This window comes from Chlorocebus sabaeus, chromosome 25, assembly GCF_047675955.1.
Source record: "Chlorocebus sabaeus isolate Y175 chromosome 25, mChlSab1.0.hap1, whole genome shotgun sequence".
Classification (NCBI taxonomy): domain Eukaryota; kingdom Metazoa; phylum Chordata; class Mammalia; order Primates; family Cercopithecidae; genus Chlorocebus; species Chlorocebus sabaeus.
Genome location: NC_132928.1, coordinates 28,583,927 through 28,607,746, shown reverse-complemented (window position 1 = coordinate 28,607,746; position 23,820 = coordinate 28,583,927). Strand labels below are relative to the sequence as shown.

General features: G+C 53.5%; 2 protein-coding genes and 1 pseudogene across 5 annotated transcripts in view; 1 reads left to right on the top strand and 2 right to left on the bottom strand.

The window, feature by feature from the left end:
• The window catches only part of LOC103230343 (maestro heat-like repeat-containing protein family member 7), a 38,163-nt gene extending 32,630 nt beyond the window's left edge, over window positions 1-5,533 (top strand). The window contains exons 14-16 of the mRNA XM_037985759.2: window positions 3,895-3,997; window positions 4,577-4,636; window positions 5,250-5,533. Coding sequence (XP_037841687.2) covers window positions 3,895-3,997; window positions 4,577-4,636; window positions 5,250-5,401 — 315 coding nt within the window. The 3' untranslated portion in view covers window positions 5,402-5,533. The remainder of the gene's footprint in view (window positions 1-3,894; window positions 3,998-4,576; window positions 4,637-5,249) is intronic.
• A 3,046-nt stretch (window positions 5,534-8,579) lies between these two features.
• Window positions 8,580-11,744, bottom strand: LOC140710263 (uncharacterized; annotated as a pseudogene).
• The window catches only part of KIF21B (kinesin family member 21B), a 57,013-nt gene continuing 41,772 nt past the window's right edge, over window positions 8,580-23,820 (bottom strand). Inside the window, exons 28-36 of one of the 4 annotated variants that reach the window (XM_073011647.1) lie at window positions 22,265-22,303; window positions 20,183-20,319; window positions 18,749-18,929; window positions 16,422-16,586; window positions 15,992-16,109; window positions 14,703-14,873; window positions 13,922-14,121; window positions 13,199-13,405; window positions 12,711-12,778 (exon numbers count right to left, since the gene is read on the bottom strand). In XM_073011647.1, coding sequence (XP_072867748.1) covers window positions 13,306-13,405; window positions 13,922-14,121; window positions 14,703-14,873; window positions 15,992-16,109; window positions 16,422-16,586; window positions 18,749-18,929; window positions 20,183-20,319; window positions 22,265-22,303 — 1,111 coding nt within the window. In that variant the 3' untranslated portion in view covers window positions 12,711-12,778; window positions 13,199-13,305. Of the gene's footprint in view, window positions 12,779-13,198; window positions 13,406-13,921; window positions 14,122-14,702; window positions 14,874-15,991; window positions 16,110-16,421; window positions 16,587-18,748; window positions 18,930-20,182; window positions 20,320-22,264; window positions 22,304-23,820 lie in introns of all 4 variants that reach the window. The other 3 variants (XM_007989000.3, XM_073011648.1, XM_007989001.3) reach the window with 3 other exon arrangements.

Sequence of the window (23,820 nt, the reverse complement as noted above, 5' to 3'; positions counted from 1 at the left end):
GCATGACCAGAAACCACATACCATTGTCACAGCACACATCTAGTAACACCGCCTTTACTCTCCTAAAGTGAAATTCATAAATAATATCCTCTACCTTTGCATATTTCCAAAATAAGTCATATAATGCCCTAACTCCAAAGGAGAAGTGAAAGTAATCTACAACAAAATAATCTGTAGGAATATATGGAACACAATATAGCATAACATGATATAAGAATAGAATATAAATACTGTATGTAAATGCTTGGGCCAAGTTACTTTTTATTTATTTATTTATTTATTTATTTATTTATTTATTTATTTGAGACAGAGTCTCACTCTGAAGCCCAGGTTGGAGTGCAGTGGCGCGATCTTGGCTCACTGCAACCTCCGCCTCCCAGGTTCAAGCGATTCTCCTGTCTCAGGCTCCCGAGTAGCTGGGATTACAGGCACTTGCCACCGGGCCCAGCTAATTTTTGTATTTTTAGTAGAGACAGGGTTTCGTTTTTCTTTTGTTTTTTCTTCTTTGAGATGGGGTTTCATCATGTTGATCAGGCTGGTCTCAAACTCCTGACCTCAGGTGACCTGCCTGCCTCAGCCTCCCAAAGTGCTGGGATTATAGGTGTGAGCCACTGCGCCCTGCCAGGGCCCAGTTACTTTAATAGACAATGATGTACATGAATCCTTGCCCCTCTCCATAGAATCACTGTGAATGGATCTGCTACAAATGCAGAATGATATAGGAGTCACCACAAGAAGGGTCACCACAAGAAGGGTCACCACAAGAAGGGTCACCATTGGTGATGGGAATTCCAAAACGATTGTATTAATAGCTCCCCTGACACCAGGAAAGTCTGATTAGACCAGAAAGTCTGATGACTTTCTGAACAAGATGGAGTATAGTCTTTGATGTCTATTGCAGATGCACTCCTAGAAAATCCAGTATGTAGTTGAACTGTGAAAAACTACTCTGTTATCTAAAAGAGCCAACTTCTAGGCATGGATTAGTATAAGTAGGATTTTGGTAGACATAAATGTGTAATGGGATATTAGAAATTGGTGTACCCCCCTCATCATTTTGAAAACCATAAACATCCCCCAGTTCCATAATTCCCTCCACACAGTATAGTCCCCAGTTGAGAACCCATGAATTGTTTCTAGGAGAGAAAGTGGCTCAGGGTTGTTAAGAGAAGCAGGAAATCCATGCCGGGTGCAGTGGCTCACACCTGTAATCCCAGCACTTTGAGAAGCCAAGGTGGCCGGATCACCTGGGAACAGGAGTTTGAAACAGGCTGGCCAACATGGGAAAACCTTGACTCTACTAAAAATACAAAAATTAGCCAGGCGAGATGGCGGACGCCTGTAATCCCAGCTACTGGGGAGGCTGAGGAAGGAGAATCGCTTGAACCCAGGAGGCGGAGGTTGTAGTGATCTAAGATCGAGTCACTGCTCTCCAGCCTGGGTGACAGAGCAAGACTCTGATTGGGGTGAAATTTCCCCCACTGATGTTGGCAAATAATTTAAAATGTAAAATACTGCATAGATCAAAGAAAAAAAAATATCTTCAGGCTGACTTTGCTCACGGACTGTCAGTGTGCAGTCCGGTCCGGGCAGGAGACACGGAAGCAGGAGGCTGGGCCACACTGTTAGGTGGAGGTTTGGGCCCAGTGAGGAGCAGGACTTGAGGCTGTAGGCAAGGGGAGTTGTTGAAATATTTTAAGCAAGTGGGTAGCATGGTTAGAGAGCTGTGCATTTCACACAAATCACCCAAGCTACAGATCAGAGAAACGTTCCCAAGGGATGGAATTGGAGCCTGTGCTGTATAGAGTGTCTGGGGAGAGATGCTGAAGTCAAGAAGACAAAGGCATGGGCGGGATTAGCTAGTTGTGGAGATTGATTTGATGTGAACTGTGAAAGTAAAAGTTGCCTCTTGGCTTCTGACATGGGTGAATGCTGGTGTCCTGGACTGAGGTCAGAAATACAGAGGGAGGAACAGGTGTGGAGGGGAAGGTGGTGGCTTGATTTTGTGCATGTTAAGCTTCTAAAATCTGTGAGAACACCACAGGTTTGTGCTTCCATTGAAGTTAGATATGTATCACTGAAGCTTGGAGAACAGGGCTGTGTTTGGTTAACCCTGAGCATACCGTTGGGTGGTAGATGAAGACTGCAACCCTAAGCCCAGATACGCTCTCCTAAGGAAATTTTGTGGTGGGAGGAGCATATGAGTCAACACTGAGATCCCAGGAGATATCAGTTCCAAGGATCCCACAGAGGAGACTAGAAAAGGAAACCTGGCAGAAAGTCAAAGGAGGACAACAAGAGAGGAGGGTCATGGTCATCTAGCAAGGACCATGACCAGTTTCAGGAAGCAGTCAAGTGTACAAAAACCCAAGGGTTTCTCAGGTAACTTCAAAAGATGGGAGAGATGAGCAGGCAGGCTAGGTTCAGCCTCCCCACCTCCTTCAACCCCAGCAGCCCCACTTCTCCTTCTCCTTCTCTTTCTCCTTCTTCTTCTCTTTTTGTAGAGACAGGGTCTTGCCATGTTGCCCAGGCTGGTCTCCAACTCCCGAGCTCAAGTGATCTTCTTGCCTTGGCTTTCCAAAGTGCTGGGATTACAGGCGAGGGCCACCACACCCGCCCCCCACCCCTTCTATTAGTTTGGGATATTGGGTTTCCAGTTAAGATTTCTTTTTGAAGAAAAGATCCTGCCAAAAGGAGCTGGGAAAAACCATGGATGTAGCCTTCTGTTTTAAGAACTTAGACTGCAGAGTGAAAGAGGAGAGTTAGGATCGGAGCTAGGAAGGAGATGCAGGAGACAGGGTTTGGGTTAGTGGTTGTTGCAAAGGGAAGGACACATCATCCTTTGAACCTTCAAGGATGGAAGTCTGATGAATGTAGAAGGGGCTGCATTCCTAGGCAGACGATGGAAGGTATGAAAACACGTAATTACATGCAGCACTGCTAGGCTCTGTTTGTTTTTATTTATTTTAAATATTTTATTTCATTTTATTTTATTTATTTATTTTTTTGGAGACAGTCTGGTTCTGTTGCCCAGGCTGGAGTGCGGTGGCGCGATCTCGGCTCACTGCAACCTCCACTTCCTGGGTTCTAGCGATTCTCCTTCCTTAGCCTCCTGAGAAGCTGGATCTACAGGCGGGTGCCACCACACCTGGCTAATTTTTTTGCATTTTGGTACACACGGGTTTCACCATGTCGCCCAGGCTGGTCTTGAACTCCTGAGTTCAGGCGATCTGCCTGCCTTGGCCCTCCGAAAGTGCTGGGATTAGAGGCGTGAGTCACTGTGCCCCGCCTATTTTAAACATTTTAGGTTCGGGGGCATGGGTGCTGGTTTGTTACGTGGGTATATTGTGTGATGCTGAGGTTTGTGCTCCTAATGTTCCCATCCCCAAGGAGTGAACATAGTCCATAGGTAGTTCTGCAACCCTTGCCCCACTCCTTCCCTCCTGTTTTTTTGAATTCTCAGTGTTTATTGTTCGCATCTTTGTGTTCGTGTGACTAAGGCTCTGCTTAAACAGAATGCTCTAGGCATGATCCTTTGCAACCTAAAGCATATGACCTTGAGATTGAAGATTTAAACTAAGATAGAAATAAACAGGATTTAAACAATAGGGTTCACCTTGTTGTTGGGAGTAGGAGAAAAAAATGTATGAGCCAAACACTGGGGCCAGTCTCTATGAGCTTCATGCTCAAACTGGGTGAAGGCCAGGGAGTATGATCTCTGTGGCATGGTCAATCCGGGAAGGCTTCATGAAAGAAAGAAGATTTCAGGAGCTGTGGTAGGAGGGGATGGAGATGGAGACGGTTTTGACAGATTTTTGCACTTAGGGGATGGCTCCAGTGTAATCTCAAAACGGTCTGAGGGTCCCTTGCATAATCTGACACCTTTTCTTACAGCTGGAGCAGGAGACAGACAAAGCCCTCTGGTTCCTGAAGCAGTGTGTGGCTCTCTTCAAGAGCCCACAGGTTCCCATCCGCTGGGCAGCTGTGTGGTTTGCAGGTATGGCCTTTCGTCTTGTTGGAGCTACTGTGTCCTTGTTGTAGGGTCCCTTAAACTGACTGGGCACCCACGACGTGAGGACACACAGAACCCATGGGAATTACATTGCGGGGTGGGAGTGGAGGTGGGAGTGCCTGCCTGTGCCTGCCTGCTCCCTCCCCTGCAGGAAGCTCCTGGTCGGGTTGGGTGGTAACCTTCCCATAGCAGAATGTGCCAAGTCCTAGGAGACCAATCAGCAGAGAGACAAAGGGTGGGGCATAAGGGGTCTAGGAGCCGCTCAGTGGGGGAAGTTCAGAGGTAGGTGGGGGACTGCCTCAGATCACCCAGGGAACAGCTCTTCAGGGCAGAGGAGTATCCACTCCTTCACCCAGCCCAATTTGCTTAGAACCCTTCACAGAAGCAAGGGACACAAGTTTGACTTTACTGGAAAAGTTCAAACCTGAGGCTGGTGGCCAAGGGAGGGAAAGACAGGAAAAAGGAGGGGAATGGTGAGTGTTTTGGGAAGGGGGCCGAGAGTACTTGCAGCCAGGACCCCACTGATTCCTAGGGCCTCTGAGGTGCTTCTCTGCGTCCCTGTAGGCCAGATTATCCAAACCCTAGACTTGGAAGAGATTGATGAAATTGAGGAGGTGTACACAGGTGAGTGGCATCCCAGTTGCCCCCCCCGTGCATCTTTTAGTGGCACCGGTGTTGGTGGGGAATGCTCAGAAGTTAGGAAAAGTGGGCAGATGGCCTCACAAAAATGATCATCCAGAAGTGTGAAGAGGCAGGCTCATCCCCAAGGTGCTTAGGTTCTGAGGTGCTGGTCAGAGCCCTCCTGCCCCATGTTCACTCACACCCTCACCACCATGGAGCCCATTCATCAGCCAGGAGGGTCCCTTGGGTTTCTTGTAGGAGAGACAGCGCTGGGCTCCCATATGTGGTTGAGTCCCTGGCTGCACCTCTCTTTGGAGTCAGAGAACTTCACACATAGCTATTCTATGGGAAAGAGAGGACGCAGGGCCAGGGAGGGGCAGAGAAGAGGAGTGAGTGGTTGGTAATGGGTGCAGGGTGAGGAGCCATTGGGTGTCACATCTCCCTGTGCTCACAGCAGCTATGTGGCCTTGCTTGCAACAGAGCGTTGTGGACTCCTAGAAGAAACTCTTGCTCATAGTTTAAAATCCACCAGTCCTGACCCCATTGCCTGGTACCTCTCTGCCGCAGGGCCTAGGCCCTCCTGCAGCCCACTATCCTTTCTCTGTCTGTGTTTCAGCCCTAAGGCACATGCAGAGAGACCCTGACCCCATGGTCAGCTGCCTCACTACGCAGACTTTCTATATCCTGGAAGCCAAGAAGAAGCTGCTACTGGCCAAGCCCCCGACCTCCTGCTTCTGCAGGAGGAGGCCCCAAAGGCACTACTTCTGAGCCTGCATCCTTGAGTCTCAGATGTAGGCCTGACCATCAGACCCTGTGACAATGGGGCCAGATTCCTGGGTCCTGCGCTAGAAATGGAGGTATATCCCTGCAGAATCTTTGTAATAAAAGGAAAAAGCATGCACCTTTGTGAAAATAGCTATTATGTTGTCTTTCCAGTCAATTCTTGGCCTTCTGGGGTAGAGTCACTTGTGAGCCACCTTCTCTCCTGTGAACATCTGGGTCGGGGTGACCTTTCCCTGCTCTGCCCCTCTGCTCCCTTCTCCCATTCAGCCATGGGTCTGACGCCAGAGCCAGCTGTTTCTTTTGAACCAACTTCAACTATGAGCCGAGGGGGAAGTAATGTTGGCATACATGAGGTGTTCTAGAATGCAGTTGTGATGGTAAGCAACAGAGTTGTTTAAGCAGGAAAGTGATTTATTAAAGGGTTGTTAGTGAAAAACATCCTGGAAGATCAGAGAGTTTGGGTACCACAGAGCCAGGGATAGTGCTGCTCTATAGAAACACCACCACGACTGGCCCTTGGCACAGCCCAAACCACACCCCATGTGTCAACACTCAGGCCTGGATACTTGTCCTGCAGTGCCCTGCCTCTGCCAGGGCAGTTTTGCTTTGTTACAAGCGATGATAAAAGATAGATCTTATTAAAAACCTATTAACAGGTCAAGAGCATTGGGATGAGACCCACCTCAAAGACTGCTCTGACACCCCCACAAGTCACCTCCTCACTTTGGTCAGGTATAAAATAACAAATGCAAGGTAATGAATAAATGGAAAGTAATGGATTCTAGGGCTATCTCTGTCCCAGGATGATTTTGGCCAACTCTGTTGGCCTCTATGGGCCTCAATTCTGTAAAATGTAAATTTATAAACAGAGAGTTGGGAAACATTGTCTTTGTTTTTAAAACTCAACTTCAGACGCTGAGAAAAAGATACCTTTTAAGATACCACCTAGTTCTGACAATTGAATGGCTCTTACCAAATTCTGAGAGGTGCCATTCCCTTGTGCCTGGGAAAGCTGCCCCGTAGCTTATATCGTAAATGGAATTTTTCTTGATACTCTCTTGTTTTCCAAATTTTCTAAAGTAAGCAGATATTATGCATGTAATCTGGAAACAAAACACCACCCCACATTAAAAGAATACAAGAAGAGGCCGGGCGCGGTGGCTCAAGCCTGTAATCCCAGCACATTGGGAGGCCGAGACGGGTGGATCACGAGGTCAGGAGATCGAGACCATCCTGGCTAAAACGGCAAAACCCCGTCTCTACTAAAAATACAAAAAACTAGCCGGGTGAGTTGGCGGGCGCCTGTAATCCCAGCTACTCGGGAGGCTGAGGCAGGAGAATGGCGTGAACCCGGGAGGCGGAGCTTGCAGTGAGCTGAGATCTGGCCACTGCACTCCAGCCTGGGCGACAGAGCAAGACTCCGTCTCAAAAAAAAAAAAAAAAAAAGAATACAAGAAGAGTCTCTTAACCCAGTGTTCCTGTCCCCCCCACATCCCGCAGGAGCCTTGGCATCCTCAAGAGACAGGATGAACTGCGTTTGGAAAAATTACTTTGTGTTGCAAACTTTCTGGGGGGTGCAGGGAGGAGCGCAGTGGCAAGGAGGAACCAGATGGCTGGAGTCCACTCCAGGTCTGGCCCGTGACCAGTTCCCCAGTGGCCAGTCTCTGGGTCTTGCCCACACATCCTGTCCAGCCTGCAGCTGGTCATGCGCAGGTGTCACTTCCTGCAGTCACAGTGGGCTCTTCTGTCCCACTGTCAGGCAGGATCCTATGCAAAATACGGGCCTGTGGGGAGCGAGGGTGGGGCGGGGAGTGGCATTGGTGATGCTGGATCAGCCAGCCAAAAACAGCTGTTCACAAGAAGCACCCTGCTCCCGGGCAAGAGGCTCTGTGCCTGCCAGCGGGGCTGGCAAGTCAGGACAACTCCGCCCACGTGTGTCTCCCTCCATGGCCCAGGGTCCCTCTCACTCACCAAGGCCTTTCTGTGAGGACCAGAGGCCTCTCTAGAGGAAACCTTCCCCAGGAAGCCTTTGCCCTCCCACCCACGGTGACTTCTGCCACCTACAGACTCCAGGAATTCCCTGGCCGAGCACCTGTCACAGCCAGGTGCTGGACAAGCAGCAGGGGACCTGTGCAGGCTGAGGAAGCAATTTGGTTTTATATTTGGGAAACAAAGCAAAGAGAGACCCCACTATATTCCTGATACAAAAATCAGGAAGTTAAGCTTTTTAATCAGTCATGGCTGGTGATGAAGATGTGGACTCTCCCTGAGGGTCCTCTCTGCCCAGGGGATGGGCCAGAATCTCTGGGAGTTGGTGAAACAATTCGTGGTTATCAAAAGGGAAATATGGGTTCTTAAAGACTGAAAAGCACTGATCTAGGAAAAAAAATCATGGTCACACATGGTGGCTCATGCTTGTAATCCCAGCACTTTGGGAGACTGAGATGGGAGGTAAGGCTTGAGCCCAGGAGTTCGAGACCAGCCTGGGCAACATAGTGAGATCCCATCTCTACTCAAAAAAAAAAAAAAAAAAAAAAAAGAAAGAAAAAAATTACCTTTGTAGAGCTCTTTTCTTATATGATCTTTTTGTAGTCTTGCCTTCTTTCCATAAGTGGCAAGGGACTGAGACACATCTGGCATGCACCACGCACAGCGTAGTCCAGGCCCTAGAGAGGCACATGTTACATTATCAGAAGGCAAAGGCTGCTGTGTTCAGGCAGGTCTAGATGCAGATCCTGGCTCTGTCCTTACTAGCTGTGATCCTGGGAAAGTCACTTCCATCCTGAGATCTTTCTCATTTCATAAAACGAGAATGTCACCTGTCACACAGGACAGTGAAGACACAATGAAAAATGCTCTGAACAGTGCCTAGGATATAGCAGGTGGTCCACAAATGCTGCTGCCCACTCTTCCAGCAACTGCATCTGCCTCCGGAGACAACATATGGAGTCTGGAGGAGAATGTGACACTCTCAAAGCTCTCTGCTTTCTAACTGGTGAAGCCCCAAACTCACAGCTCAGGAAGTTCTCATCAGGCTGGGCCCAGCCCCAGAGGCCTGCTGCACCCATTCACCCACCCACCCACCCCCACTACCAACTCCCTCTCCAAAGGTCCCAGCCAAAAGTCAGCAGCCCCCCGGAAGGGGGCAGGGGACACCTCCACAGACATTGGTCATTCAGGTTTTATTTATGACAACTTCTTAGAACACACACATCCAATCCAGGAACAGAAATGTACAACATGAGGCTTAAATAAGTTTCATACACTATGTACAGCCATCGGCAGAGGTACAAAACATATATACACCTTGTGCTAGTCACATCGCGGAGGACAGCAGGAGTCTAATGAAGCCTGCAGCCTGGGCAGGGCATGATTGCTAGAAAAGAGCTGGTGGGCAGGGCAGGGCCCTGATTCATCTCAGGGGTCTTCTCTGACCCTCAGCTCTTTGTGAAGCAGTTTCTACTTTCTACTTCCCTGCAAGGCCCTCAGGACATGGTTCACGGGACTGAACTGGGGTGTGATGGGGGCTTCAAGATCATGAGTGCTGGGGATGGGGCAGGGGACAGAACAAAGATATCAAAGAAGACACAGAACTTTCCCTGCAAAATCTGTCCTTGCACATAAGACGGCAGGGAAGGATCTGGGAGTCAAGAGAGGAGGGCCAGGCCCAGGAAGGCCTGTGGGGCATTGGCCACTGACCAGGAGGCTATGCCAAGCGAGGAGAGCAGCGAGCAGTTGCCTGTTTGGGATGGCAAAGGGACACATACCACAGGTCCGGGACACACAGTGGGAAGTCACTGCTCCTGCAGGGCAGGTTCTGCCCACACAAACACGATGGTGAACAGACCAGGCACAGGCAACAACCAGGGGATATGCCTGCTCCCAGCCCAGACCACATCGGGGGATGCCCCCCAGAACTGAGTTAGCAGGGCAGAGAAGTGTTATGTTCCCTAACTTCACTGCAGCCGCCCGCCGGTATCTCCCTCCACCACATCAGGCACATGAGAAAGTCCCCGTGACCTCGTGTTTTCCCATGTGGTTTTGTGCTTTAAACTGCCCTCTGCCCAGGCCACACAGCCCCAGACAGGCAGCAGGGCTGGACAGCTGAGGATGAAGAGATTCCTAGGCTGAATCCAGGGCGAGGCCATTCCCAGATCCACTGCTGTCCCTTCCCAAGGGGCTGAAGGTGGCACTCTGACCACCTCAAAGGCTTGGGTGTGCCAGCCTCCGCCTGTTAGTCTTTCCTCCTTCCTTGGAAATCTCGCAAGGCAACTCCAGGTGCTGCCTTTGAGAGTTCCGGCTGCCTCAGAGGAGTCCGTCACTCACATGAAAGCAAATACTGAACCGACTGATAGTGAGGACGGGGCCCTGGCACAGGACTATGCTGAAGAGGCCCAAGAGCAGTGGGGATGGAAGACTCCTTCTATCCAGGGAACCCGCTCATAAGCTTCGAAAGCACAAAGTGGGGCTTGACCCAGGAGACAGGGAATCAGAGCAAGCTCTTCAGGCTCACTAGGGCTAGGACTCAGCCTGAACTCAGGCGTTTAGAGATTTGGGGTGCGGGGTTTAGAGAGCGCTTTACTCCTGGTCCCATGGTATACAGATGTGGCTGGGCCTGACAAGGCTCAGATCTTAAGATGGGCACAGAAGGGTGAGAAGTTAGCTGGCGAGTCCCAGAATTAGCACGAGCCATGGGCCAAGGCCTGGTCTGAGCAAGGGCACCCCCTATCCCAGACACAGGCATCCCCAATCTCACTTTGGACAGAGCCAACCTGGGAGGAACTTCCCGGGCCCGGGTCTATCCAGTCTGCCTGCGAGACCCTGCCATTGTGCTCAAATCACAACCATTTTGTGCTTCCAACACTTAGGGTGCTTGTGCAGTGATTGGAGCTGGGGGCCTGCCCCCTAACGATGGACCCTGGACATCCCTGAAAGAGTGGGCAGAGACTCCAACTCTCATGGAGCACAACTTGGGGTGTCTCAGGGATGCTGGGCTCAGGGCTCCCGAAGGACTTCAAGTTTAGAGAGTCAATGACACTTGCCAGGACAGCAGAGCTGGCCCCGCCGTGAGGTAGCTGACCCATTGGAAACAGCGGAAAATGGGCAATGATGATGAGCACCTCTCGCGGGGCCGTAAGATCACACTTCGTGCAAGAACACACCTTGCAGCTACAGTGCAGTCACCCCAGGTGGGGCATCCCCGGCCCGGCTGTGGGAGCTCAGGGGACAGAGTCTTATGTGTTTCTATCGCTTGTAAACAGTCATGCGGACGGATTCTTTCTTACAGGCTGCAAGGTCAAAACCTTCTGTTCAGGTGGGGAGGGATGGAGAGGAGTGGGAAGAGATTTGTGGCCACATCTCCGAGCTAAGGGGTTACCTAGCACCCCCAGGGTGGCCAGAGGAAGAAGGATTTCCAGTCATTGCAGACAGACTGTTCAGGTCCCGGGAGACCAGCATCTGAGGCAGTCTCCTTCCTGCCATCAGCGGGCCCAGACTTCAATACCACTTCCAGCAGGGCCAGCACCAGCAGGACAGCCTTCTTAGCCTCTGTGGCAGTTCCGAGGAGGGCACGGGGAAGGGACCAGGCCTCACTTAACCTCCACTGGGGCCTGCCTCCCCACAACACTGGGCGCCACATGGAGAGAGCTCCAAGTGCCCTGGCCCAAGACGGAGATGAGCCAAGGGCAGAAACACAGAACCACCTCCGGTAAGTCCAAGTCACTGCGTCCTCTGAAGGGAGGTGGGGCTGGCTCTTGGCTCCCAGACTGAAGCCGGGAAGCACAAGACCAGCGAAGCAAGGGAAAAACAGAGTGGGCAACTTTGGGTGGGGGTGGGGCGGGGGAGAGGGATGGAGCTCAGTACCTCCCAAGGCCCACTCCTGTAATTCCAGAGTTTCTCCAACAGGGGGCGCCAGAACACTGATTTAACAACCTCCCCGGAGCTCGGTGTCCTGAGCTCGGTGTCCCCAGCCCCGGGGCAGAGGAACTGCCTTCCGACGCCCTCCTCCTTGATAATTTCCTGCAAGGGAGGGCCTGCGCTCCATGCCAGTTTTAAGGCTGAAAATGTGTCTCCTGAATAACCAGAGAGAGAGAAGCTGGAGAGACTCCCTGGCCCAGTGCGGGGCTGCAGGGCTGGGGAGGGGCGGGGGCCAGGGTGCCGGGCCGTCTTCCCCATCCGAGCCGCCTCCCAGCAGACACAGCCCACACGCTGCTTCCTGCGTGGCCCACGCAGGACTCTGGGGTGGAACCCCGGGGCCTGGGCTGTGGGGTGAGCGCCCCCGCCTTCCCAGGGGCGCTGGGCACCAGACCTCGCGAGTGAGAAGACACATGTGGTGCCACGGGCATGGCTGGTGTAAGGCTGCCCGGCACGGGTGCCAGGCCCCGGGATGGAGGAAGGCACTGAGCGTCAGGCGGCCTAGAGGCCAGGGGGTGCGCTAGAAGGCTCCCTGGGGGCTGTGTCGGGGACAGGTCCAAGCTGCAGAGTGAAAGGAGCAGTTCCCTCCTCCGCAAAGCAAACAGAGGAGGCGGCCCTGGAGGGCCGGGGCAGCGGACTCCCTTTGGAATTTCTGGCCCCCAAGAGCTGAGGGAAAGAATATATGGGAAGAAACTTCAAGTCAGTTTCCAGGAGGCAACAGCAAAAAATAAAAATAACAAAATAAATAACTGAAGTATTTCTGACTGTCTCCCCAAAGGAATCTTTCTAGCAGCTCTATCTTGGCCCCATCTGAAAGCGACCCCAGGGAATTGCTGGGGCCAGCTGGGGCTATCTGCGGGTGGCCAGAGGGTTAAGGGTTAGCTGCAAGGCCCAGCCGCCCACACCTGGTTTCCTTAGCTACCTGAGGACTATCTTTTTGGGCTCAGAGGCAGGTGCAGTGGCTCTAGAGGCTGGGCTGGGAGACGGGGGGAGGCCAGCTCCTCGGAAGGGTGGGATGGGGCCAGGCTGCTGCACCTCCCCACAGGGCCCCACCACTGGGCCAAAGGCCTGAGAAAGGGGCACAGCCAGTTCAGCAGGAGACAATGTGGCCAGGACCACTGGGAGTGGAACAAGAAGGGATAATGCCCTTTGGCTTCACAGCTTGATTTCCTCCCCAGCCTCTCTCTCACCCAGAGGCTCCTGAGAGGCAGGAGAGGGACTGAGGGAACAGTGTCTTCTGGGAAGGCCAAGGGAGAGGGAGGAGGACAGGAGAGGGGCCCACGCCCTCTGTCCCCAGGGCAGCTGGCCCCATCGGCTGGGTCACAGCTTCCCTTCCATGCTGTCCAGGCTGCCGGGGTCGAGGGTCCGGGGGCATCCCTCTGACCTCACTCCTAGGGTGGGCCGCTGTGGGGTAACCGCCGGACACTCCAGAACTTCACCGTCAGGTCACTGGGGTGGAGGACAAAGTGGAGGGGCGTGGGTCAGCTCTTACAGTGAGCTCGGCTGGCTGCCCCCAAAAGTAGAGGATGAACTGGATTCCCCAAACTCCCCAAATGCGGTTGGGGCTGGGAGGCAAGCATCGCTTACGGGGAGGTGGACTGCAGGTGGTGGGGTGCTGGGCAGATGGAGAGGCCTGTGCACTCGGAGGCTCCCGGGGGAGCTTTGTCATGGGTTTTTTTGGGGGGATGTTTTGTTCTGTCCAGGCCTGAAGTCTCCCCCATCTGCTCCCTGGCACCCATCTCCTGGGGCCTGTCCCACTGTTCATGCTCGGGAGAGGATGATGGGAGCAGGAGGGACAGGCAGGGCACCTCTCTGGGCCAGGCAGGACAGGAAGGGAGAGGAAGAAGGAGGAGTAAAATAATCTCATACCGTTAAGAAGCAGCTCAGATCGAAGTGGGGAAAGAGAGGGAAAAGGAAAGAGGGGGAAAAGGAAAGAGGGGAAGAATGAGAGAGGAGACAGGGAGAGATGGGGAGGGTCAGGGCAGGGTGGTGGCGCGGCCCTTTATGGCCAGGACTCGGCGAGGAAGGCAGGGGGTGAGTCCAGGGACGTAATTCCACAACTTTACCCGGCAGTCACTGTGGGGGGAGAGAGGCGAGGACAGAGAGGAGAGGTGGGAGGAGATGGGAAGGGGAAGGGAGAGAAGGGAGAAAGTCGGAACAAGAAAGAAAGCCGTCTGAGTAGCACCCCATGGGACAGAGGGCCTGGGGGCTCCCCAAGCAGGGGGGCCAGAGCAGGAGGCGTGTGTAAGAGACATGGTCTGGGGACTGGCAGGGCTGCTCTGTGCTCTGAGAGATACCTGGACGGGGGAAGACAGCCAGGGCAGGGGAGGGTAGGAAGGGCTTGGAGACAAGCGGGCAAGGCCTGGCCCGGGGCCCAGTACCTTCCTCCTCCCCTGCCTAGCGCAGTGCCCAGCATATGGTGGGCACCCACTGAAAGCTGGCACAGGCTAGGTATGCAAAGGAGGCCACCATGGAATCTGCTCTGTGAACCGAGCCTGTGGGGACAACTGCAGGGCCCTGAGCCTCCCAGCCTCCCCTGCCCATACCAGGAGATGAGGGGAGCAGAGGCAGATCTCTCTGTCCAGCACCCACCTGGAGGCTGTGAAGATGTGCTTGGCATTGGTGCAGATGGCATTGATGGGGCTGTCATGGCCCTTGATCTCACCGATGGGCGTGAAGTTGTCCACGTTCCAGACCTTGATGACGCCCGCACGGCAGGCGCTGAGCAGCATGGGGCGGCCTGGGATGAAGGCCAGGGCGCACACCCAGTCCTTGTGTGCATTGGGGATTTGCTGCGGGAGGATCAGGGCTGGTGAGGGCTGGGGGAGGTGGTGAGGGAGAGAACCTGTTCCAGGGCCCCTCTTGCTAGTAGTGGAGCTACTTCCAGGGTCCCCTGGCCTCTAGACCTGCCACACAGGCAGGTGACACTGGTTCCAGGAGCCATGCTAGGTGGCCTGTGCTGTGGGCTTTAGGAGACCAGAGATGGGTCCCTCTGCTCTTCTTCCCAGGTTCAAGCCTAAGATCCTGCCCTGGCAGAGAACCCTTCAGCCCTCACATGGGTCAGGCTAAAACACAAATGCTCCCAGGAAAGGAATTGGGTAACTGAGCTTCACATTCAAACGCAAGAGCTGAGAGCAAAGGCTTTGCTGAGGGCAGGTTGCCTAAGGAGGAGGTGTGGCATCAGGAAAGGCTGTGGGTAGGGAAGGGAGGATAGAGACAGTGGAGGAAGAGGGAGAACAGGAGGGCTTGGGCAGCTGTGAAAACCATCCGGCCTGGGGCCCATGAGTCCAGGCCCCAGGGTCTCCAAGGCTCTGTGTGTGCTACGGGAACCACCCCACCCGAGTCTACCCTCTCCCCTTCCTCCTGACCCCACCTGGATGAGCTCCTGCTGGTCTAGGTCCCACTTCTTGATGCCATTATCTCGGGAGCCACTGAACAGGATGTCTCCCTGGATGGCAAGACACTCGATGCCGTCGTAGTGCGGGGGCTCAAAGTTGTGAGTGGGGCCAATGGTGCCCGTCACACACTCGCCCAGCTCGAACATCTGCGGGAGGAGGGGCCAGTAGGGAGAGGCCAAGTGGGAGGAGGGAAGGCAGGGCCTGCAGCACTGTGGACCCAGGGGCCTGAAGACACAGGAGTCTGGCTAGGGTGAGAGCCACTGCCCTCTGGGGAGAGGAGCTTCCCAGCAGGTGAAGGTTCCTGGAGGTGGGGCTGCTCCTTCCAAGGGCCTGGGAACACTGACGGTTCAGGTCTTCACCCTTCCCGTGGACACTGGGGCAGGGGTGGGAGGAGACCAACTCAAGTAATGCAGGGGTGAATCAGCTCATCACGCCAAGACCCCACAGCTCAACGGGCGGCTGCTAAGGAGAAAGGCGGGTTTGGGGTGTGAGCCTCCCTCTAGAATTCTTTTGTTTTTTTACTAAATATTCAACATAATCCCACCACCTCTGAAAACCCTGCTTCCTTCCAGTGTCTTTTTTTGTTAGAGACTGAGTCTCACTCTGTTACCCAGGCTGGAGTACAGTGGCTCAAACTCAGCTCACTGCAACCTCTGCCTCCCAGGTTCAAGCGATTCTCCTGCCTCGACCTCCCGAGTAGCTGGGACTACAGGCACCCGACACCATGCCTGGCTAATGTTTTGTATTTTTCGTACAGACAGGGTTTCACCATGTTGGCCAGACTGGTCTCAAACTCCTGACCTCAAGTGATCCTCCCGCCTCAGCCTCCCAAAGTGCTAGGATTACAGGTGTCAGCCACCACGCCTGGCCTGCTTCCTTTCAGTTTCTGATGGTGTATGGACAGTTTTCAATGGCATAATCAGAGAGCAAACAAATTAGTGTTGTTTGTCTACTTCATGTTTGGTTTGCTATTTATCATTTTAATAGCTGCAATGCATCCCATTTAGTGGATTTTCCATAATTTGATTGTTATTCTACCCTTCAACATTTAAGTTATGAATTTTTCACCAGTTACAAAATAATGCTGCAATCTATAACTTTCTGCACATAACTTCTTGCCTTCTTTGGGGTGATTTCTTCAGCAAACATCCCCAGAAGGCTTCTAATTTTTCGTGGGTACTCCCAAGGCAACAGAGGGCAAAGACTGGGGAGAGTGGAAGACCAGCCCTGACCCAGGCCTCAGAGCTGAGGCAGCCCCAGATACCTTAACGTAGTGGTCCTTGGAGCCAGTCACCACAAGGTCATGCTGGCTGGCTGTCTGGGTGACCGTCAGGCACATCACAGGACCGATGTGGCCAGTCAGCTTGCCAACAGGCTGGAACCTGAGTGGGAAGAGGCCCAGCCGGGGTAGGTGAATTAGAGGGGACCCTGGCTTGGGATGGGGTGTCTGCCCCAGAACAAACAGGCCTGGTCAGGGTACTCACCCACCCCCGCTTGGTTAAGAATCAAGAATCTAGACAACAGCTGCCCTGCATCCCAGCAGTCTCACTAGAGAGGGCACAGGCCCAGCAGCATGGGGGGAATAAAGGTGTTGCTGAGGTCCTACCCACCCTGGGGTGGGTCCCCCTGAGCCAAGACCTGGGGACCTTGCCTGGGCATGCTAATGCCCCTCTCTCCCCAGGTATCACGCTGACCTGCTAAGCTCCCAGATGCGGACGGCGTTGCCCGAGGCGGCGTACAGCATGGTGCCCGAAGGGCTGAGGGCGATCTGGTTGATCTGATGCTCACCCTGAGCACTGGTGATGGCACGGGTGGACGTGGCGGCACAGGCATCCCCTGAGATCACTTGGCCTGAGGATCTGCCCATAAGGGAGAAAGGCAAGGCCAGAGGTCAAAACAATCCATGTGCACAGTGCAGGGAACCAATAAAACGTCACTAAGACCAGCCCAAATAACCCACTTCTTCTAGGAAGTCTTCCTTGACTGACAGAGAAGAACAATAGCTTCTCCCACAAGTGAGACCCAGGGGAGAGCTCCACTCCAGTCCCCAGTGAGTCAACACCCCATGTGGCCTGCTCGGCTGCCTGGTCGCTGGCTTGGAAAGATGGTAAGGCTCAGTCATGAGACTGGGTGTGAACCTGGATCTTCCGGAAATCAACCTCTCTGAGTCTCAGTTTCCTCATCTGTTAAAAGAAGTGATTATACCCATTCTGTTTACTTTTTTTTTTTTTTTTTCCTGAGATGGAGTTTCGCTCTTGTTGCCCAGGCTGCAGCGCAATGGTGTGATCTTGGCTCACCGCAACCTCTGCCTCCCGGGTTCAAGCGATTCTCCTGCCTCACCCTCCTGAGTAGCTGGGACTGTAGGCATGCACCACCATGCCAGGTTAGTTTTGTATTTTTAGTAGAGATGGGTTTCTTCATATTGGTCAGGCTGGTCTTGAACTCCTGACCTCAGGTGATCCACCTGCCTCAGCCTCCCAAAGTGCTAGGATTACAGGCATGAGCCACCACACCCAGCCTGTTTACATTTATTTATTTGTTTGTTTGAGATGGAGTTTCACTCTTGTTGCCCAGGCTGGAGTGCAATGGCGCAGTCTCGGCTCACTGCAATCTCCGCCTCCTGGGTTCAAGCAATTCTCCTGCCTCAGCCTCCTGAGTAGCTGGGATTACAGGCATGTGCCACCATGCCTGGCTAATTCTGTATTTTTAGTAGAGATGGGGTTTCACCATGTCGGTTAGGCTTGTCTAGAACTCCCGACCTTAGGTGATCTGCCCGCCTCGGCCTCCCAAAGTGCTGGGATTATAGACGTGAGCCACTGTGCCCAGCCTTGTTTACTTTTTTTTTTTTAAAGACTTAATTTTTTTTAAGGCTAGTTTTAGGTTCACAGCAAAACTAAGCACAAGATACAGATATTTCTCACATGCCCCTGCCCCTACACAGGCATAGTCTCCCCTGTTATCAACCAGAAAGCTGCCTGGGTTTTCATTATGAACCCATGTTGACATGTTGTATTGCCCAAGTCCACAGTTCACGTTCGGGTTCACTCTTGGTGTGGTACATTCTAAGGGTTTGAACGAATGTATAATGGCATGCATCTACCATTACAGCATCACACAGAATAATTTCACTGCCCTAAAAACCCTCTGTTTACTTTATTTATTCATTATTATTATTTTTTGAGGCAGGGTTTGCTCTATTGGCCAGATTGGAGTGCAGTGGCACAAACATGGCTCACTGCAGCCTCGACCTCCTGGGCTCAAGCAACCCTTCCACCTCAGCCTGCTGAGTAGCTGGGACTACAGGCACGCACCACCATGCTCAGCTAATTAAAATAGTTTTTTTGTAGAGACAGGATTTCCCTTTGTTGCCCAGGCTGGTCTTGAACTCATGGTCTCAAGTGATCCTCCTGCTTCAGCCTCCAAAATACCTGGGATTATAGGCATGAGCCACTGTGCCCAGCCTGTTTACTTTTTAAGGATCAAATTAATAGATTGTATTACAGTGTTAATGTAAGGATGTAGTATGACTTCTGCTAAAAAAAAAAAAAAAAACAAAAAACAACTTTATTTTGCAAGGCTCTTGGTCTCAGTTCTGCCTCCCCTGCCCTATGCCTGTGTGTCTGAGACTGTCGGGGCAGGGCTCAGGGCCATGACTGGGTGGTTGCCTACACAGGCAGTGTCCAGCATGGCTTTGGGGGCTCGCCCTGTTTCCTAGCTCCTCTTTCAGACTCACAGGATGATATCTAACACACCTCAAGGGTCAGGGCTTGGGGGACTGGGCCGTGGGTAGAGGCCAGGCAGGCCAAAAATTCCTCTAGTGGTGCTACCCCAGACACTGTCTCCCAAACCAAGAGATCTCACCTTGTACCCCAGGGTCAAGCCAAGTTCATAGGCTGGTGATGGTCTTTGTGCCCAGGTAGCTGGGCTGTGCTGTGCTGAGTGGGTCACCTGGGCTGGGAGCATTTGCACCCAACCCAGCCTGCTGCAGCCCACCACTGCGAGGCAGGTGAGGGGTACTCACGTGAGAGTCCGAATGCACTTGGCTGAGTCCCGGATGTCCCACACCTTGATGTAGGAGGTGGACACGGAGAACACAAGCCCCGAATGGCTGCAGTACTTGATGGAGACCACATTGTTGGGGTGGCCCTTTAGAGCTGCGATCTCCTGTCCAGTAACCAAGTTCCACATCTTGCAGCTTCGGTCTGTGAGAGATGGGAGGAAGCCACAGGGAAGGGAGGGATGTCAGCCACTAGGGGGTGTAGCTCTGCCTCTGCAGGGGCTGCCCAGGGTAGGGGAAAGGGATCCAGAGAGCTCCAGAGGATGGAGCTCCAGTTCTGAGAGAGAGAAACACACACACACGTGTGCTCACTGGCATGTGTGTGTGCTAGTAAAATCTCAGGGGAGAGAGAATTCCCTCAGAATTTCAGACCAGCGTTCCTCAAGCAAACTTTCCACTAACACCAGAGTTCTGTGAGCCACACTGCTAAGGTATCCAGGGCTAAAATACAATTCTTAAGCTTTTATAATGCCTGTTCCTCCAAATGCTAATTGCTGACAAAGTAAATGAACCAGTGCAAGCAAATGTTATGGGAAAACTTGGAATCAATCAATCACACCTAGATTGACAGCTATCCCCCTACTGCTGTGGAGAGCTATATTTATGCTTGTGTTTTAGTATGCGTGTCTATTACAGACTAGTTCTGTTGGTAAAATGAATGAATGAATGAATGAATGAATGAATGAATGAGTAAGCAAAGAATTCTGCATTTACTTATTGAGATACGGTCTTGCTCTGTTGCCCAGGCTGGAGTGTAATTGCACAAACACAGGTCACTGCAGCCTTGACCTCCTGGACTCAAACGATCCTCCCACCTCAGCCTCCTGAGTAGCTGGGGCTACAGGCACATGTCATTGTGACTAATTTTTTATTTTTTGTAGAGACAGGGTCTCACTATGTTGCCCACCCAGGTAGTCTCAAACTCCTGGGCTCAAGCGATTCTCCCGCCTCATGCTTCCAAAGTGCTGCAATTATAGGTATGAGCCATTGTGCCCAGCCTGGTAAGATGTTTGACTTTGTTGCTGTAATTAGGTAAGCGTGACTTTGTAAAGTGCTGCTGCGATCATAGGGAGTGCCTAGATGTATGAGCTGGGGTGATGTCGGGCAGTGCAAGTACAGGTGGGGCACCTGAGAAGCTTCCTGAAGTTTCCCTGGGAGCTCTGGAAGGAAGTGCTGGATGGAGCCACCAGGTCAGGTATGAAGGAAGGCTTGGCCAACGATGCATGGGATGGAGGCCTTGAGCCAAGGTAAGAAACAAGAGTGGTAAGTAAATAGACAGCCATATCCTCAACTCCTGGAGTCTCTATGTTCTCATCTCCTTTATAGACCACTCTGACAGAGGAAGCAGGGGTGAGTAGGAGACCCCAACCCTACCTAGCTAGTTGGGGTTCCACGTACCTTTGGACCCTGTGAATAGCAACTCATCCGTGGCATCCAGGCAGAGGATGGGCTTGGTGTGGCCTTCGGCCATGGAGACGCACTGCAGTGGGGCTGTCCGTGCACCCTTGGCTCCTCCAACCGGGGAGATGATGCCCCTTCCCGGGAGAGAGGGAGAGAGGGCATGCTCATCAGCCAGCGAGACCATGGCCAGGCTGATCAAGGCACGTGTGTGGGATGGGGACAGGGTGGGGAGGGGATGAGCACCTCATAACAGAGACTTTAAGGACTTCAGCCAAATTCCACCAAGGTCTGAGAGCAGGGAATGGGCTACAGAGTGGAGATGGCCTGTCTTAATCAGCAATCTGTCAGTTGCCATCCTGAGCACTTCTGGGGAGGCAAACCCTGTGCTAGGCACAGCTAGAAGGTGCAGGAGGTGTGGGCTCTGTCCACAGAGAGTTCCCGTCTGACAATGTCTGACCCAGATCCTGAAACGTGAATGCACCTGGGTCCAGTTGGGCAGGGCACAGGCCCGGGGGCTGGAACTGGGCCCTACAGCTTCCACCAGAAGCTGCATGCTGCTTCAGTTAACCAAGTGTGAGGGAGGGGTGCTGAGAGGGAGGGGTGCTCAGGCCGCCACTCCCATGCACCCTGATCCCAGTAAACCCTTCTGCCAGTGACTGCCTCTGGGGCTGGCATCTTCCGAGCAGAGAGCCATGTGCACACATACACACCCCTTCCGGACCAACAGGGCCAAACCTGTGACTGGCATTTACAAAGGGCCAAGTCCCTTAGGGGCCGGCTTGGCTTTGGGGTAGGAGGTTTGGGGCTCTCTGGAATGGGGCTGTATGAACCCGGAATGACACCTCCTTGCTCCCACGATGCTGGGGCAGCGAGAACGAGGCTGGCCCAAGTGAGTGTGAGGATTCTGACACATCCAGCTTCCTGAGGTTCTGAGGATGATTTATTTTCTCAGTGAGGGTCTTCTGGGATGAGACCCTGGCTGAGTTATGTCTGAAAATATATCCTAGCTTTGTTTCTTTTCCCAAGAGAACGCTGCTCCCGACAGTGACTCTGTGGCCAAGGGTCTACTGAAATGATCAAGGTTTTGCCTGTGGTGCTTCTGGCACAGCTCCCCCCAGACTCTGCCAGGCCCGCCCTTGAGGATGGTGGTCGGATATGTCCAGCTGCCAGCCGGGTGCCACACATGCACAAATAGCCCCCAAGCTGCCCCAGCGCTCCGCTTCTGACAATGGGTTGGCTTCGCTGCATGGCCATAGAACTATGTCAAAGGGATCACGCTCCCCCCGATGACAGCCTGGCCAGCTGGCTAACATCTTGTGGTGGCAAAGTCTCATGACCCACAGTAAACCAGACATCGACACCCAGGGCTGGAGGCTCAAGGAGCTGAGACAGCCTGCCAGGAGAGCCCAGGAAGCTCTCAGCCCATGAGGGGCCCTTGGCTGCCAGGGGCTTGGGCCCCCAGGTCCTGAGTCTTACTCCTCATTGTGGGGTGTGGTGCTGGGTTGGTGGGGAGAACCAGCCTCCAGCCATCCCACAGGCTGAGGGAAGGAGAGGTACCCGCACATCTATGTGCCAAGGGGTGTGGGCAAGGGGTGCTGCCCCCATGGTGCCCCTCCCAGAGCCAGCGTCTGAAGAGCTCACCCCCAGCACAAGCTGAGGGAATCCAAGGACCCAGAGCACACCACCGGCACCCCCAAAAGGAGCAGCCCTCAGCATTTCCCCTGCCTTCCAGTTGTGGAGAACTCAGCCCCAGCCCAGCATCCCCTAGGCCTCCATGCTGCGCCCCTCCCTGCCCAGGTGACGAGGGAGAAGAGAACAGGGCCTGCGACAAGCAACTGTGCACCCTCCCCAAGCCCCCAGCTCTGGCCGGCGCAGTCCAAGGCCTTGTGGCCACCCTGAGAGGGAGGAACCATGGGGGCGGGAACAAGTGTGGAGAGGGCGGCAGCAGGGAGGGGAGTGGAGGGGCCGCATGCGGAGGACACGGGTGTCAGGCAGGAGGGACGCAGCGAAAGAGAGAGAGAGAAGAGGGTGCCGAGAGTGACAGTGGGGAACCAAACACGAGAGACATTCTGTGTGTACCTCAGGACCTCCGACAAAGAGGAGTCGCTGTCATCAGACCTGGGGAGGGCAGAAAATTAGCTGGATTAGGGGGTGAGAGGAGACACACACAGAGGGACGCAGAGGCGGCAGCAGCGTGTGGGGTGGTCAGAGGGCAGGTTATTCTCTTCCAGGGGAGCAGAGACAGGCAGAGGAATGAGGGCCTCAGGAGAGCAAGGGAGGAGGTGGGTGGGCTGGTCTGGGAGCTGGGACTCTCCCCCAGGAGTGGGCCGCCAGGGTCTCTCGGCTTGCAGGGGAGGAGCGAGGACGGGGCCACGGGGAGACATGGGAGCACCGGCCCCACCCGTGGGGAGATGTTTCCGGGGCTGTTTGCTGGTTCCAAGCTCTCTGGCTGCCCCATCACACAAGCTGGGGGCACCTGCCCCACCCCAGCAATGCTCGTACCTGCCCAAGGCTGAAGGAAGCCATGCCCGATCCTACCCCTCCCTGGGAGCTGGCTTCTTCCAGCAATTCCTCAGGGGCTCACTTATTTACAAAGCCCACTATCCCCAGGGGGCCCACTGGGACAGTGCCTAGAAGCTGGCTCTGCACCATGCACAGGCTCCAAGACCTGGACCACTGGACAAGACCAAGGCCTCCAGAAGACCACCAGGCTAGGATGGGCAGAGTCCTGCCCCAATCCTTCCAAAAAGGGGACTTGCTTATTGTGACAACATGGAGATGGGCTAGGAGTGATCCACGGCTCCCCGCACAGCAGTCTGGGCCAAGATAGGTTTGGGGAAGGAGGTGTCTGGGGTGCCAGGTCTGCAGGGCTCTGACTCCTGGGCTCAGCATTCATCGAGTAGTATTTTGACCCAGGAAGGGGCATTTCTGTGGGGAGGTGGGGAGGGTGGACATCAGGTACTAGATACAAGGACAAGTATTTTCTAGCATGAGACTCCCCTGAAGGACACAGCACTGTCGTCCCTGGGGCAGGGAAGCATTCAGGGAGCTAAGAGAGGAGCCCTCTTGAGGGCTGCAGAGAGCAAAACAGGACCAGGGTGGGCCCAGCAATGCTGGGGAGCCCAGAGCAGCACATGGAGGATAGGGTCCTTCCCGTTCCTGAGGCACAGCAGGCAGGGGCTGGAAGTCCCAGGCTCTGAGTGCAATTCTGCCACTTTCTAGGTGAACATCCCTGGCTCCCTCTCTGAGTTTCATTTCCTCTTATGTGAAACAGGGAAGACAGTTCTCGTGGTTGTTTTACTGCCTAATGAAATCACATATATGAAAGCAGGTTGTAAAGCACAGGGAGAAAGCCTTCTGAACGCAGGGGAGGCTGTTAACATAAACCACACCGTTAGTCGTTAGGGTCTTGCATCAGGAGCTGTGCATATAGGTGGACCTGAACCTGCCTAAGGAAGGCAATTTGGGGGTCTGGTCTCTTTCTGCTGGGAGAATACACAGAGTGGAGCGGCTGAAGCTGAAGGAAGGGGCTTCAAGCAGACCCAAAGCAGCAGCAGAGGTGGATTAAAGGGCAGCTCTGGAGAGCCCTCGGGCACCTGCCCCATGCGACCAGCCCACCTGACTGCCTGGCCCCA